The 15,281-nt window shown below is 40.7% G+C and overlaps 1 protein-coding gene and 1 long non-coding RNA gene across 2 annotated transcripts in view; one reads left to right on the top strand and one right to left on the bottom strand.

The window, feature by feature from the left end:
- Nucleotides 1–1,137: 1,137 nt before the first annotated feature.
- Nucleotides 1,138–4,744, bottom strand: LOC148125545 (uncharacterized). The gene is made up of 3 exons (XR_015743765.1): nt 4,550–4,744; nt 3,772–3,910; nt 1,138–1,325 (listed from the first exon to the last, which is right to left on the bottom strand). It is a non-coding gene; the product is annotated as an uncharacterized LOC148125545 (long non-coding RNA).
- Nucleotides 4,745–4,833: 89 nt separating this feature from the next.
- Nucleotides 4,834–15,281, top strand: part of GRAMD4 (GRAM domain containing 4) — a 92,330-nt gene continuing 81,882 nt past the window's right edge. Inside the window, exon 1 of the mRNA XM_026702959.2 lies at nt 4,834–5,339. Within this exon, the coding sequence (XP_026558744.1) occupies nt 5,311–5,339 (29 nt within the window). The 5' untranslated portion in view covers nt 4,834–5,310. The remainder of the gene's footprint in view (nt 5,340–15,281) is intronic.

Here is a 15,281-nt window from a genome sequence, read left to right as displayed (position 1 = left end):
GGGACGTTAATGCAAAGTGTGACCACTATCAGGGATGAAGTCCCATTGTGGTCTAAATCCTTGGCTAGCTAGGGAATTCTTGGAGTTGAAGTCCACACATCTTAAAGTCACAGTGACGTAGCTCTCTCACAATGTTCTGGAAAGAGGCAATTGCATACATTAATTTCTCTTTAAGACAAAGGTTAACATTCTCAGATGCAGACATTATTTTGAATTATATACCTATTATATGGAAAGTGATAGCTAAACAATGAAAATGAAATTTCTCTCTGTTCTTGTTACAGCCAAGAGATTTATAGTTCTTCAATATCGGACTGACAAATTTATGGCCCAATTCCCACTGGATTACTTGAGGTTATTTGCAAGAAAGATACAGATGATGTATGGAAGTTTACAATGACTATGGTAATCTTTTACTCAAACATATTATGTTACACATTAATCTATATATGCTTGAGAAACCTGTCTGTCTCTCTTTCTGTCTGTCTGTCTGTGTACGTGTAATATGTATGTCATATCATAACATATCATTGCATTTTTATTACTTGTTTTTTGTTGTTGTTTTGGTTAATTAGAATTATGGAACACAATCTTAGTTGGTTTTATTTTTTTATGAGTATACTAAGACTGCCAAACTTCCGCAATAGTAATATATCCTGTACTTTTGCATTTACCACCAGCATATTCTGAAACAAATTGACTGATTCTTCCAAAACTCCAGGAAACATACTCAGTATACTCCAGGCAGTATCCCTTAGCTGTTTGTTTGGATTCCTGAAAGAACCTGGCCCCATCCATGTTTATAATTCTAAGGTTACCGGCCCACCTCCCCCTTTCCCCATTCTTTTATCTGATATGCCTGACCCCACAGTGCCCCGAGCTAAAAAAAAAAAAAATCAGTTTGGCACTTCTACACTGTGGACACAATCTCGAAACCTGACAAAGTCAAGAGATAAGATTGCACCGTTGGCTTTTTGCTTCCAATTCAGCTCTACCTCTGTCCATCATTAAAATGGACTCCAGTCACATAACTAAGTGGGAGACAGGCTAGTTGTTGACCATATTTTGACTATACAGTAGCAAATTCAGTATGTTCATGCATAGTGCTACGTAATAATATTGTTAGCACTACACCAATCCAGTCACTGTGGTATTTATTCAGTAATGCATGATTAAAAGTAGCATGGCTTGGTGTAAATTATGAACTGGGTGATAGCCAGGAGCTGATGTTTGAAGGTCACATCATCTTGTGCTGTGGAGTTGCTTTCATACCAATTACAGTAGACCTGTTGATTGTTCATCCGTAGCCTTTAGAGCAGAGTCATCTGTGATGGATGGAGTAGAAATGGAGGTTGTAATATTGCAACAGAAACTCTCTCTCTTTCATATGCATGCTGTATACTCACTACAAAACAGGCAGGCCCTATATCACAACACCACATCTATACTACTCTTCTAGTTCTGGCCTATTTTGTGAACCACTTCTTCTTTTCATGTAAAATAAGCTCCCAGTTCATCAGGAGGTGTCAAAAAGTCAAGCTGGCACTGACATTGTGTAACAAAGCCCAAATGTCAACCACACATTCATAAGAAGCAACAAGTGGAAGCTTGTTAGAGAGAGAGGGAACCTGGATGTAAAGGAGACATTTCCTGACAGAACAATTGATCAGTTGGAATGGCTTGTCTCCTGGAGTTGTGGGCGCTCAATCCATTTGTCAGGGAGGGTAGAGAGTTGGATTAGAACAGGGGTCTCCAACCCCTCCCCACCTCCAGTCTGTGGACTGGCACCGATCAGCAGCATGCCAGAAACCAGGCCGTGGAAACAAACGGGCACATAAAACCATGCCCTCTCCGATTTGTGGAAAAACCTCTCTCCTTGAAACCGGTTCCTGGTGCTCAAAAGGTTGGGGGCCTTAGAAGCCCTCCAAGGTACCCTTCCATTCCCACGATTGTATGATTCTAATCAGTTAGCACAGGAAATAGTTATCTTCCTCCCCACTGTATATTTGTAGTGGGGTATGTGTACGTATGTGTGTACATACACCAGAATGCAAAGGTGTCCTTTTCCTGTACGTCACTAGAATAAAAGCGAAGGATGTGGGTAGTTTTTCCTCCGTGCCAGATTCTTACACTAAGGGCAGCTTTAGTGAAATATGAGAAGGAAGTCAGGTGAAGAACGGCTAAGAAACTAACCATCAAAGAAGCTAAGAGCCTGCAATAAAGACTCAGAATGCTTAATCACGTGTCTTAAGGTTGGACCGCTTTAATAAAAGTGGGTTTCATCAGTCTATATAGAACAAATAGAAGCTTCAGTAAAAAAAAAAAATACTGTTGGTTGATTTTCTCCATTGCAGAGTTCTCTTTGATGGGTAATTACATGAAAGACAAAAATATATCACAACATATTTTGAATTATTTTCTTCTTGCACTTTGTATAGCTCTTTAGAATACCCCTTTTTTCTTAAAGGGGGGTAACATAGTTCTAAATGAGACAAAAAGACAATATTGTGTCTTTTCTTCCCTAGATGAACAGCTGACACATTAACAAGGATAGTATCCCAGTCCTTGATTCATAACAGATGCATTTGACGTGAAGAAAGGATACAAGGTTTTGATAGCAGGGCGCCCAAGAGTTTCCCAGAGCGAAGAACATCTGACTCATCATCATGTGAATGCATATACACACCTCTCTACCAAGTTCCAAAAATATAAAATAACTACCCATGATCGTTCATGAAGGCACTGAAACATACATCACTTCAGCTGAGAAGCAGAACCAGGGAATGGCTGCTAAAGCTGGTTTGAAATGATGAGGTATGATTTACCTAGACTATTTGTACTGCGTAAGTGATAAATCTAAGGTATCTAGTGAAATCCTAAATTAATGGGCACTATGCCTATTGAACTCAATGGAACTTAGTATAGGATCAGGCTGATGATATAGTTTATATATAAAGTTTATACTTATATTATATATACATATACTGTATATATACATGTACATGTGGTATGAGCAATAATGGTTTTTCATACATATATACCTGTACATATACATGTCTATATACTGGTGTATGTGTGATGTGTGTGTGTGTGTGTGTGTTAATGGTATTGCCTTCCTTATTCTCAGTCCTCTACCAGAGGCCTGGGAGTTTAAGATTTCCGCACAGTATCTTAGCTCTCAGAATATATATTCTTTTATTCAATCATATCTGACTTTTGGACAATGCCTGGACACATTTTCTTGGTAAGGTTTTCAGAAATGATTGACACTGACTTCTTCCTAGGGCTGGTACAAGGTCATCCAGCTGTCTTTGTGCCTAAGGTAAGATTACAACTCACAGTCTGTTTCTAGTCCCATGCTTTAACTGCTATGGTTTTTAAAAAATGCCTCATATATTTTAAAAAAAACAGAACCAAAAAAAATAGAACAGCAACAGAAAAGCAGGAAGTGAATCAGTAATAATGGTTTCTCACATGTATATGAATATAAAGAATTTGGGGTTCTGAAATTGTTGATAAATAAGTTGCTTTGGGGACTTTATCGAAAAGAGCTGATTGCTAAGGCAAACAATTTGTAACAAAGGTGATTCAATTACTCAGTATAACTACTGTGTAAGAAATTTACAAAGGAGTTAGATGCTCTCTAGAGTGCACAATAGAATAACCTGCATTTGAGAATCAACATTAACTTCCTATGGGAGATCTTTGAAAATCTTCTTGGTTAACAGAAAAGATCATAAAGCTTTCATGCGCAGGTAAGACCGCACTTACCTGGAACACTAAGAAGAAGCTTACTGCTCACTTGACAAAACAATGAAGGTTGGGTTGAGAATTAGGACTTCCTGTACATCATTTGTGCAATGACTTCATGATGACTTGTATCAGAAAGCTATGCTTGTAGGTGCTCCTTCTGCAAACAAAAGAAATACATAGAAATCATATTCAATGTTCCATTCTAGCTGCTCCTCCAGGATTGGCCTACGATAGCTGTTTTTCTCCAACCTACATACCGCATGTTATTTTCACACTTCATATTAAATCTTAAAATGATACACCGTGCCATTGCTACATTGTGAAATTGGTTTGATCTCCAGTGTTAACATTTAGACAATGAATGGGGGAAAAAAAAAACCTAAACAAGACAGGACCTAGCAAATACAGGTAGTCCTCAACTTACGACCACAATTGACCCCCAAATTTATGTTGTGAAGTGATAAATTTCTGAAGTGAGTTTTGCCACATTTGCCCTTGTCAAATTACAAATGCAGTTGACTTTGCTTGACAGAAGGTGTCAAGAAGGGACCACATGACTCTGGGACACCGCCACTGTCATACAGGTGAGTCAATTGCCAAGCATCCGAATGTAAATCACGTGATATTACAACAGCCATAAGTGCGAATAATGGTCACTTTTTTTTTTTCAGTGTAACTTTGAACCGTCACTAAACAAATTGTTGTTCAGTCTGGGACTACCTGTACTTGAATGGGAGGCCGGGAGGAAGCCTCATGTTAAAGTTAATAAAACGAAAACAAAACGTTGCTAACAAACCAATTCTGTTCAGAAGACGGTGGGGTCCTCCGGGGAGTTTACTTCAAGACCAGCGAGGGCAACAAATTCTGCGCTACTAGTCCCCATTGAATCGGCCTGCGTGAAATGCTTTCGATGTATTTTTATTCCTACGCAAATAATTTTATTCTGGATTAACCCGTCGAAGAGCTCGGCCGAATCGCGATTCTTTAACCCTTCCTTCCTCCGCGTCCACCTCCTGAAGGGAGCGCGGCAAAACGAAGCCCGCCCGCCCGCCCGCCGGGCCTCAGAGAACCCCCTGACGGCCGCCGGACCAAAGAACCGTCTCCCCTTCCCTCCCACCTCACCGGGACTCCCGGACGGCTCCCGGCTCGGAGCCTTTGCCAATCAGATGGAAACAGGCGGAGCTGAGAGCGTCGGAGGCCGGCCCCTTTGCGCGCCTCGGAGGCAGCCGGCGCCGGCGATTGAAGGAAGGCGAGAGCGGTGACGGCCGCGGCGGCTGCGCAGGCCTCTCGTCACCGGCCTTGGCTGGGGCGCTGAGGAGGGCGGGGGAGGGTGGGGGGTGCCTGGCGGCCCAACAAGCACCTGCTGCTGCTGCTGCCGCCGCTGGTGCTGCCCGCCCCGCCGAGGGCTCTTTCTTGGGCTGGCGGTGAAGCGAAGCGCCCGCGCGTTTGTCGGAAAAGCGGTGGCGCAATCCGGAGAAGCTGCGGCAACGAGGCTCCGGGCATCGCGACGGTGGAAGAAGGGAGCTGAGCGAGGGCATCGCCGGCTTGGCAGCGTGGATGAAAGTTTGGTCCGAATTCCGTGCAGGGTGAGGAACAAAGCCGTCCCGCCATCCCCCCGCCCGCCCTGCCTTGCCGCCCGCCCGCCCGCCTCCTTCCTCCTCCTCCTCCTCCTAGTAGCCCAGACGGAGAAGCGCGGAGCCCTTTCCCCGCACCGCGTCCTGCCTCTCCCTTCCAGCTTCGCTCCCTTCGCCGTCGCTTGGGCCTCGGCCACCTCCCCCGCACCCCCCCACTCTCCATCGGGGAGTAAATGGAGAAAGGAGCCTCGACTTTCCCCCTCCGTCCCGCCTCGCGTCTCCTTTTGCTCCAAACTGGACCCAGTCCTTCCTTTTTTTTTTGGGGGGGGGGGCTCCCTGCTTGGAGAGAGTTGGACTTTGGAAAGCCGCCCCTTCCCCAACCCACCTCCGCCCCGTCCAAGAAATTGCTGTAATCTTTTTTAAAAAATTTTTTGGGAGGGAGTTCCCGTGACCGTTTTTGGGGGCACCTTTTTTCCCCCTCTGGGGCTTGTTCATAGCTGCCACTTAGGATCCTCTCAAGTTTCTCAGGTTCCCTGGCTCCTGTTTAGCACACTCCCTAATCTGGTGTCTTCATACAATAGAATAAGAATTAGAATTAAAACTAGGAATAGGAAGAGAGAACAGAACAAAACAGAATTTTTTATTGGCCAAGTGTGGACACACAAGGAATTTGTCTGGGTGCAAATGCTCTCAGAGTACATAAAGAGAAAAGATTCATTCCTCCAGAGTCAAGAATCATAAGGCCCAACACTTAATAATAGACATAGGATACAATAAGCAATCAAGTCCTACTAGAAAACAGTCAATATAAATGGTAAGGATGCAAGCCAGCCCCCCCGCCCCCGCCCCATGGACAGGAGGACCTTTCTACCCTCCCCAAATCCTGAATGCCTTTGCTGGAAGGAATGGAGGCCGAGCAGCAGCAAGTTGCAGGGATTCCTCGGGAGAAAATGGTAGTTTTGGCGGTCCTCTTTTCAACTCATTTTATTCTCCACCGGTAACCTTCCTTCTCTTGGTTGTTGTTCCTCCACTGCCACCCGCCCCCTCCCCCCCAAAAATATCGAGGGACAAAATCTTGTCTCTGTCCTTTGAGCAAGCAACTTTCTGTCCTTGAAAGGATTGCTGCTCCTTTCATCTCTCCCTCATTCTGTGGTATCCTTTCTTCAATAGAGGAAATCGTTTCCTTGCTTTTGTGCCCTGATTTGACCCAAACTTGCGATAATTATAGGTAGGCATCAAGGTAGTTTTCTGGGCAACGGTATGGAAATTGTTTGTCATTCACCTTCTCCTAAGGTCTGGGCTTGATTTGCCAGTCTCCTTAACAGCTGAAGGATTTCCTGGTGGTGTCCTATCCAAGGACTAATTGGATCAAATCAGTCAAGGTCAGCCAGATGCTCCTGGTTGCTGTGACTTGCTTTCCCCTAGGTTAATATTAAGGAGGTTTTCTTTTTGGAAGATGTGGCTAGAAGTGTGAATAAGTGAAATTCTTTTAAATAGTGTCCTTGGGACTGGTGAATAAATAGAGCTCTTGAGTGGGCTGTTTACTTTTGCGAAAGTTTCATTTGTTGTAGAATTAGTGGGGTTCTGAGTGTTTGTTTCTTAAGCTTGACTGCTGGGAGAAGCGAACTATGCGTTATTTGTTTGCTCCCCCTGAAACATGTCTTCCGTTATAATTTGTAGTACCCTCAACTTACAACCATTAATTTATTCATTTGAAGTTACAACAACACTGAAAAAGTAACTTGTGACCATTTTTCACACAACTTTTACAACATTCCCATGGTCACGTGATCACAATTCAGAAACTTGATAAGTGTTTATGATGTTTTCAGTGTCCTGGGGTCTTGTGATCCCCTCCTTGTGACTTTCTAACAGTCAAAGTCAATGGGGAAGCCATATTCACTTAACAACAATGTTAGTAACTTAACTGCAGTGGTTCATTTAACAACTCTGGCAAGAAATGGGGCAAAACTCATTTAACAACTGTCTTGATTAGCAGTGCAAATTTTGGGCTCGGTTGTGGTCCTAAGTCAAGATTTACCTGTACATGTTGCTTTCAAGCTTTTCAAACCATGGCTGGCAGATGTGGTAGCAGAATTTTGTTTATTAGCTAGTAGAGTTGTGTTGTGCTTTCACATTCTCTCTTGGGGTATATATGAAGTGCCTTTCTCTAACAAAGTGGCTGCACCTTGAAAAGAGGCACTTAGGCTTTAAACTGTTGAATACAAGTCAATGTCCAAATGATGTATAGAAAGTTTTGGAGACTCAATCTAAACCATTGCCCTGACCTTTAAATAGCGCGTGCGGTGTTTGGTTCGAAAACGTGCTGGCAAAGTGTTGGCAACTCCTCAAAGAAGCCACACCTTTTTCTGGACTGGCACAGGTATGTGTGTGTATGTGTGTGTGTGTGTGTTCAAAGATCTTATGGAGGCATGACACAATGCAATCACATGTCATTCCCTGTTATTGTCTCCTGAATTTCAACGTGTATTTTCCTAAACATAGGAGGATCTGCTTACAGGTACAGCAAAGGTACCAAATGCTACAACTGAAGCATTCTTGCTTTCTCTAGATTTGAATATTGTAGATTGCTAGGCTCCACCTTTGAACTAGTAGATGTCTTACTTTTGCTTCAGAAACCAGTGGTATGAACCAGAGGGTTGCAATTGTTTTCTTTTAGTCATGAGAGATAGTTCCCGAGGACTGGTGTTAAGAATAAAGTCGGAGACTTCTGATATCAGTGGTAAACAGAACAGCATTCTTCATTCTGTGGTTTGCAGGTGTGGTGGACTTTATTATCAGCAGGACAAAAGGCCAAACATTGCATGGACAAAAATTGAAGTTCAACCGTCAGCATCTCAAGACAGAACAGAATAGAATAGAATAGAATAGAATAGAATAGGATTATTGGCCAGGTGTGATTCAACACACAAGGAATTTGTCTTGGTGCATAGGCTCTCAGTGTACATAAAAGAAAAGATACATTCATCAAGAGTCCAGAATCATCAGGTACCACACTTAATGATAGTCATAGGGTACAATAAGCAATCAAATCATACTAGGAAACAGTCAATATAAATCGTAAGGATACAAGCGACAAAGTTACAGTCATACAGTCACAAGTGGGAGGAGATGGGTGATAAGGAGTGATGAGAAGATTAATAGTAATAGTAGTGCAGACTTTGTAAATAGTTGAACAGTGTTGAGGGAATTATTTGTTTAGCAGAATCAATGTATCTCTAAGGACAATACAGAATCACCTGACACTTGAAGAAAATCTTTGCCAGGACGGTCCTTAACAATTTGAGAGCAAATCCACCAGGATTTCTGTACTTCAGAGTTACATAATGTTTTCATGGCAATGATCCTTTTTGATCTTTGAGGGGCATGCAAGGAGGTATATTCCAAATAGCAGGGAGGAGAATAAAAGTTCATTTTGATTCTATTTATAGTTACACTGAATTATACAGTGAAATAGACAAATCTACAGAGCTGTTCTTCTCACCTTCAAGCCTGCCTATGGGTTTCCCAGAAGCAACTGGCGGTCAGAACATTGAACATGATGGACAACAATTTCTTTGTTACGTGTATATCCCCTCCTCCCATTCGATCTCCATCCAAGGGTTTTTCCTCTGTTCTTCTTCACCTTTCCCTGCTAAAGAGATGCATAAGACATGTGATGTGAAACAAGCAAGCAGGTTCTTTTCAAGGGATCTGCTGCCCAACTTGTATGAGTTCAAAGGAATTTATTTGCTTCTTTTAACAGGCTGGAACTTCACTTCTTCTTACTACCTAAACAAAAGTATATGACAATATTTCATTTTATCCGTACAGCTGAATGATGGAAAAAAAAAATCTAATTTTGGTTTCATAGACCTTCCACAAACACTGTAAACAATCTGCTCATCTCCCTAAATACTTTTTTAAAAAGCAAAGCATAGATAAGTGTGGGTGATGATTTCTATGTTTGACAAGAAGTTGCTGCAGACAGTGGTTATTATGGAAATTATTACCATCAAAGCTTAATGGAAATTTGTTAAGAATATTATGCTAATCTCTAAAGTGCATTAAGCACATCATTACACTAGTCTAAGAAAAAGACATTACAAATGATGTCATCCATTGCTACTACAAAGTTAAAATAAAATTCTCTCCAGCAATGTAAAGGAAATGAATTGTTTTGCTTATAATCATACAAATACATTCAACAAGAGTAATAAGTCAGATAGAGATTAATAATAAGCATTGATTGCATTATTATTCCACCTTGCTTCCAAGGAGACTAAAACATTAGAGCAACAATAAAATGAGTTTGGCAGACCAATACCACATCTGTCTAACATCACTCATTTCCCTTCTGATCTGAGCTGGGTTTTCATCAGAAGTTTTCCAAATAAACCAGAAAAACTCTGTTCTCAAGGGACAATGGCAGAAGAAGAAACAGATCCAAATACTACACCAACTCTCATAATCTAGTGCCTTCCAGAAAAACAACACTGGATTTATTTATCTACAGTTTGTTGACTATTCTACATCTGGCCAAGTTAATTCAACACATTAAGAAACCACATGATGATTTGGGATGCATTTTGAGCCAAACCACTTGAATCAGATCACTGGTCCATCAAACCAGTATTGCAAACACCTGGGCAATAGATTTTCAGGGTTTCCCACTGAATTTTTCATTCTATGCTATGCTATGCTATGCTATGCTATGCTATGCTATGCTATGCTATGCTATTCTATTCCACAGAATAACCTCAAACTTAATTATTGCGTAGTAATATAATGGTATGTATCTCATAGTGCATGTATCTCTATCCAATGTGAAGCATCTATGATTCCCATCACATAGATTTTTCTTCTTGTGCTATAAATTGGGAGAGAATCTGGGAGGTTGATCAAATGATGGCCTACTCTAAAACTCTGGCAGTGTACAAAAACCATGAAGAAACCTGGATGAAGCTGGCCTTGGAAGTCTGGGCTGCCTCTCCCTTGTTTGTTTACCCTGGCTCTTGTCTTTCACAGGCCTCATCATGTGAGTTTCTTGCTGCTGTTAGCATTCTTTGATGTAGTTGCTTTTGAGCTTTTGTTCTTGTTAGAAGGCAAGGAGAAATGGACACTTACATAAGAGCCTGGTAGAGATACATGCAGAACAAAGGAGAGAAACTGCAACCTGAGCCAATCAAAGAGATATTGACTATTGCAGGAATTAAGGGTTTGGTAGTGGTGGTGGAGTTGTTGAATTCTGTCTTTGTTGATGCTTCTTGAGATATTGCAGGTTTGTGACAGTAAAAATGCAGATGCTGTGTTTCAATGGTGGGATTCAAAAATTTTTACTACCGGTTCTGTGGCGTGACTTGGTGGGAGTAGTGTAGCTTGGTGGGCGTGGCTTGGTGGGCATGGCAGGGGAAGGATATTGTAAAATCCCCATTCCCTCCCCACTCCAGGGGAAGGTTACTGTAAATCCCCATTCCCTCCCCAGCCCACTAACCTGACTTCCGGCTCCATTCTCCTGTGCAGGGCAACCAAAGAAGACCCAGCCAATCAGCTGGGTGCAGAGAATAGATGGGGGCGGGGCCAGCCAGAGATGGTATTTTCTGGTTCTCCAAACTACTCAAATTTTCCGCTACTGGTTCTCTAGAACTTGTCAGAACCTGCTGAATACCCACCTCTGTTCTGTTTTTGTTTCAAAGGTGACAGAGCAGTTGAGAGGAGTGAAGCAGCCAGGAGTTCTTCCCTTGTAACAATCTTTATGAAGCCAACCTTGTTTCCAACCATTATTACGTCAGTTATTTTAGATTAGCGTATCTATACCATGGATTGTGAGAGAGAAATGGAGGAAGGACAGTGTCTTGCCGTATGTGAATTGCATGCAGTAAATTCCATGTTTGAATCTCAGGACCTGGACTTTCTTATTTTTCTTAGAAGACATCTTGCTTCTCATCCAAGAAGCTTCTTCTGCTCTTCAAAGAAAAAAAAATGTCTCCAAAGAAAAACAAGGAAGTCCAGTTGCCTCTTGAAAATCTTTTTCCAATTTCTTTGTGACATGTTGCCTTCTTGTATTAAGTAGTATAAAGGCAATTTGTTCTCCTTTGAGCTATTTGTAATTATGGGAAGACTTCTAAATGTGTAAATAACTATATATATTTCCATTACTTCATCCATCCATCCATCCATCCATCCATCCATCCATCCATCCATCCATCCATAACATACATACATATTTCAAGTTTCAGACAGTGTTACATATTGCTACGGTTGAAAATTGGGACACAAGTTTGATGTGGATTTTTAGGACTCTGCATTGTTGGTTCATTTTATAATTCTTAGCAAGTGGCAGACTTGTTTAGAGGAATAGTTTCATTTCCGCCAATAAAGATGCGTAATAGCTTCATTTCTGCCAACAAAGGTGCACAGCCAGTGTGCAGCTCTTAGATGAAGAAGATGAGAAGGAAGAGGAAAACTGTTTTTCAGAATTTACTGCTGAGGTTCCTTTCCTCACCTATGAACATTTGACTTGTTTAAGACAGCATTTCTTAAAGTGGGACAGAGAGCTTCAGGAGACTTCCAAGATCCTTTCCGGGTCCATAAAATCAAACATTGAAAATTACAGTACAATGATTACAATAATTTGTAATAAGTGCACTATTAAAATCCCACCAAATAATTGTGATCACCCATAGCAGCAGTGAATGCATCCATTTTAATTTTGAATATAGTAAACATCAATAAATATAACCCATATAGACAAAAGCTCTTTGGGGCTCCTCCATAATCTTTAAAAGTGGGAAAGTTCCTGAGAGAAAAAAAAAGTTTAAGTAACACTTGTTTTTAAGATATAACAACTCTTTTTCCCAGTTCGGTTCAAAATGCCAGAATGGACTTCCAGCCTCATGAGGGTTAGAACCTGAATGCTAAGGCATGTGATTTCTTGTCTGTTCCCAGGGTAGATAGGTATGTGTAGGTGTGTGTGTGTGGCCGAGGAATTCTGGGAGTTGAGATCCACACATTTAAAACTCACCAAAGCTGAGAAACAGTGATCATTACTCTGAATTAGTGCTTTGGTGAGTTTAAGATGTATGGATCTCAACTCCCAGAATTCCCTAACCACGTGCCTTAAAGTCGCCAGGGTTGTAAATCGGGGATATAACGTGACAGAGATTTGGAGATACTATTAAAAGGGGCATTTTTAAAACGTTAAGAAGTCATTTAGTTTGGAGGAACATTCTAGTGCACACTTTTTAAAAAGAGAGGGGAATTATGCTATTCGTTTTTGCGATAGGCTCGTCTATAAATGACGCAATGGATATGAATTTGAGCAAACTCCAGGAAACAGCGGAGGACAGGGTGATGGGATTGGTGTGCTATGATCCATGGGGTCATGAAGAATAATCAGACATGACTTAGCGACTGAATGATGACAACATCCATAAATGGCTGTACTCTAAAATTATACTTTAAGGTTATCTTCAGTAAAGTGAAGAAATGATGTTTTGCTCCCTGAAGGAACCCTTAAGTTTATCTTGCCTTCCCATTGGTTATTTACCTTTTCTTATTGATCGTTGCTTAACAATGATCCTGCCTGGATCAGAGTTAATCTTCACAGAGGTAGCTATCTCCTAGAGAATTGTTATGTGATGTCAGTGGCTACATTTGTGCAAATATATTGCGCCATGTTCCTCTTCTTTTAACAAAGAAGGCCAAGAAATTGGTTTGTTGTGATCTCTCTTGTGTAAAATAGCTTAAAGGCTGATCCAGAACAATTCACATGAGGTTTGCAAAGCAGCTAATATTTTAAGTTGGTAGATAGAAGATTGACTACAAGCTGGTCAACAAACCAGTGCTATTTTAATTTTAATTTGATGGGGCCAGATGTCCCCCATCATTATACCCAATTAAAATGAGAAAGAGTTGCACTGCTGGATTAGTAATTTACTTAGTTTTGTGTGTGTGTATTAGTATTTATTTTTAGTTTTATTAACAAATAAAATTTGAATCATGAATCTCAATTTGTAGAAAGAGCTTTTAGTATAAAGCTAAACAGTGAAGAACACAGTGGAAGGAAAGATGATAATATTTCATTTTGGGATGGAGACTAGAGGATTCAACTTTAGCCCAATGGGGGAAAGTTCTTGAGGGCTTCGGCCAAATACATTCCCCCTCCTTGCTACATCTTCTATGGATTACTTTGGAAAGGACTATGGCTAGAGCAGGGGTCCGCCAGCTCTTCAGCTAATTGACCTTTTTATAAAGTTTTGTATTCTTCATCAACCCTCAATTTATTATATGAAAATAATGTAATAAATATTATTTTAACTAATGAGGAATGGAAGAAGAGGAGGAGGATAGAGAGACAATTCAGGGCTGCTCTTGCTGTTGGGTGACCATCCAAAGTTGGATACTACTAGCTACCTCATCTTTCGGACCTAGGGACTAGCCTGGAGCTCTGCAAAGACCCCTAAAATTAATTGACCCCAATCGACTTTCCATCATTATCACTTTTCTATTGACACCCCCCCAGCCATTTATTGGCCCCCTTCAAATCCCCAGGCATTTTTCAACCCTTTGCATACTTCCATCAACCCTTGGAGGTTGATACTGACCATTTTAAGAAACTCTGGGCTCGAGGAATGACATAAATGGCCGTCCTTTTGTTTGTTGCCTTGAGTTTTTCTGCATATGAATATAATTAATAAATGGGTACATAAATAATTAAATGTAGTATGAAATAGGAGACAGGGCTGGTCTCTTCTACTGAGACACGAATACCTGTGGGTGATCATGGAAAGTCAATTTAGAGTTGTTTTTTTGTGACAGTAAAGATAAGCGTATAAACTGATAGATAAAAATGTATTCTAGATTAGGCTCTTCAGTGTATAATTCCAATGCCATTTATAGTTTACAAACCTTTTAAAGGCTTCCTGTGCCGCCTCTGACTCTTTTTTTTTTTTGCTGAAAATGGACAGTCCAGTGTCATTTTGAGCCTTATAAAAGCAAAGACCTCCCCGTCCCACAAATTTCCACTGTGCATTTGGCAGAGTTGTCACCGTTCCTGCCCACACTGTAATTTTTGCCTCCCCAAATATTAAATTCGACCTTTGGCCAGCAAAAAATTGCAAGCTTCTTTTCAAAAAAAGGAGCCAGAGTGTTCTTATTTTATAATTTATCTTTCTAAAGCAAAACGGTGTTAAGATACCCTGCTGTGTTGTTGTTCTTTTGTCCTGTGTTTTAATATAGGGGCTGGGAAGAACTGTTGTTTTATCAGCTGCAGCTGTTCCGTATGGCATGGTTTTTTTTTCTTTTCTTTTACCAAATGGTGTTATTGGTTGTAACATCCCAATTGTTGGTCTTAGCATCCAGTTATATTTCCCCAGTTTTTGAGATGTAGGAAACCAGTGCCAAGAAACCAGAAGTGCTAAAATCTTTCCAAAAAAGTGCTTTTAAACCTAGAGTCCCGTTATGACCAAAACAATGTGTAATTGTTTAGTTTCTGCTGCCGTATCTCCTTCCTGTTTAACATTTTTATTAATAGCTACAAGGCCTACATATTGTATATTGGGCAAAAGAAAGAGACACATAAAGTCTAGTCTTGTAATAGTAAGCCCTTCCTTTGTTTTAATCTCTCCATTTGATAATGTTGCAAAAAAAATAATAATAGGTAGAAGCTTGCTTTAAATACACAGCCTGCAAATAAGAACAATTTAGATAAATAATTCTGAAATAGTTTTTCATTGCATCAATGATTAGATCCTCTTTCACTGTGTTTTTGGATAAATTCCAGGCATGTGAAATCTGTTTAGTTTTTTTTTTTTTATTACAATCCAATGTCTAGAAGCCTCAAGTAAAAGACCTACATGTAGAAAAATATGATTCCAGGAATTGGAGTCCAAGAATCAGATGAAACCAGATGATTTACAAGCATGTAGAGATACCAAAGTGTTCTTCATTTCA

The sequence above is a fragment of the Pseudonaja textilis genome, chromosome 5 (genome assembly GCF_049901715.1).
Source record: "Pseudonaja textilis isolate UNSWEBS1 chromosome 5, rPseTex1.2, whole genome shotgun sequence".
Lineage (NCBI taxonomy): Eukaryota > Metazoa > Chordata > Lepidosauria > Squamata > Elapidae > Pseudonaja > Pseudonaja textilis.
This window is presented reverse-complemented; position numbering and strand designations above follow the sequence as displayed.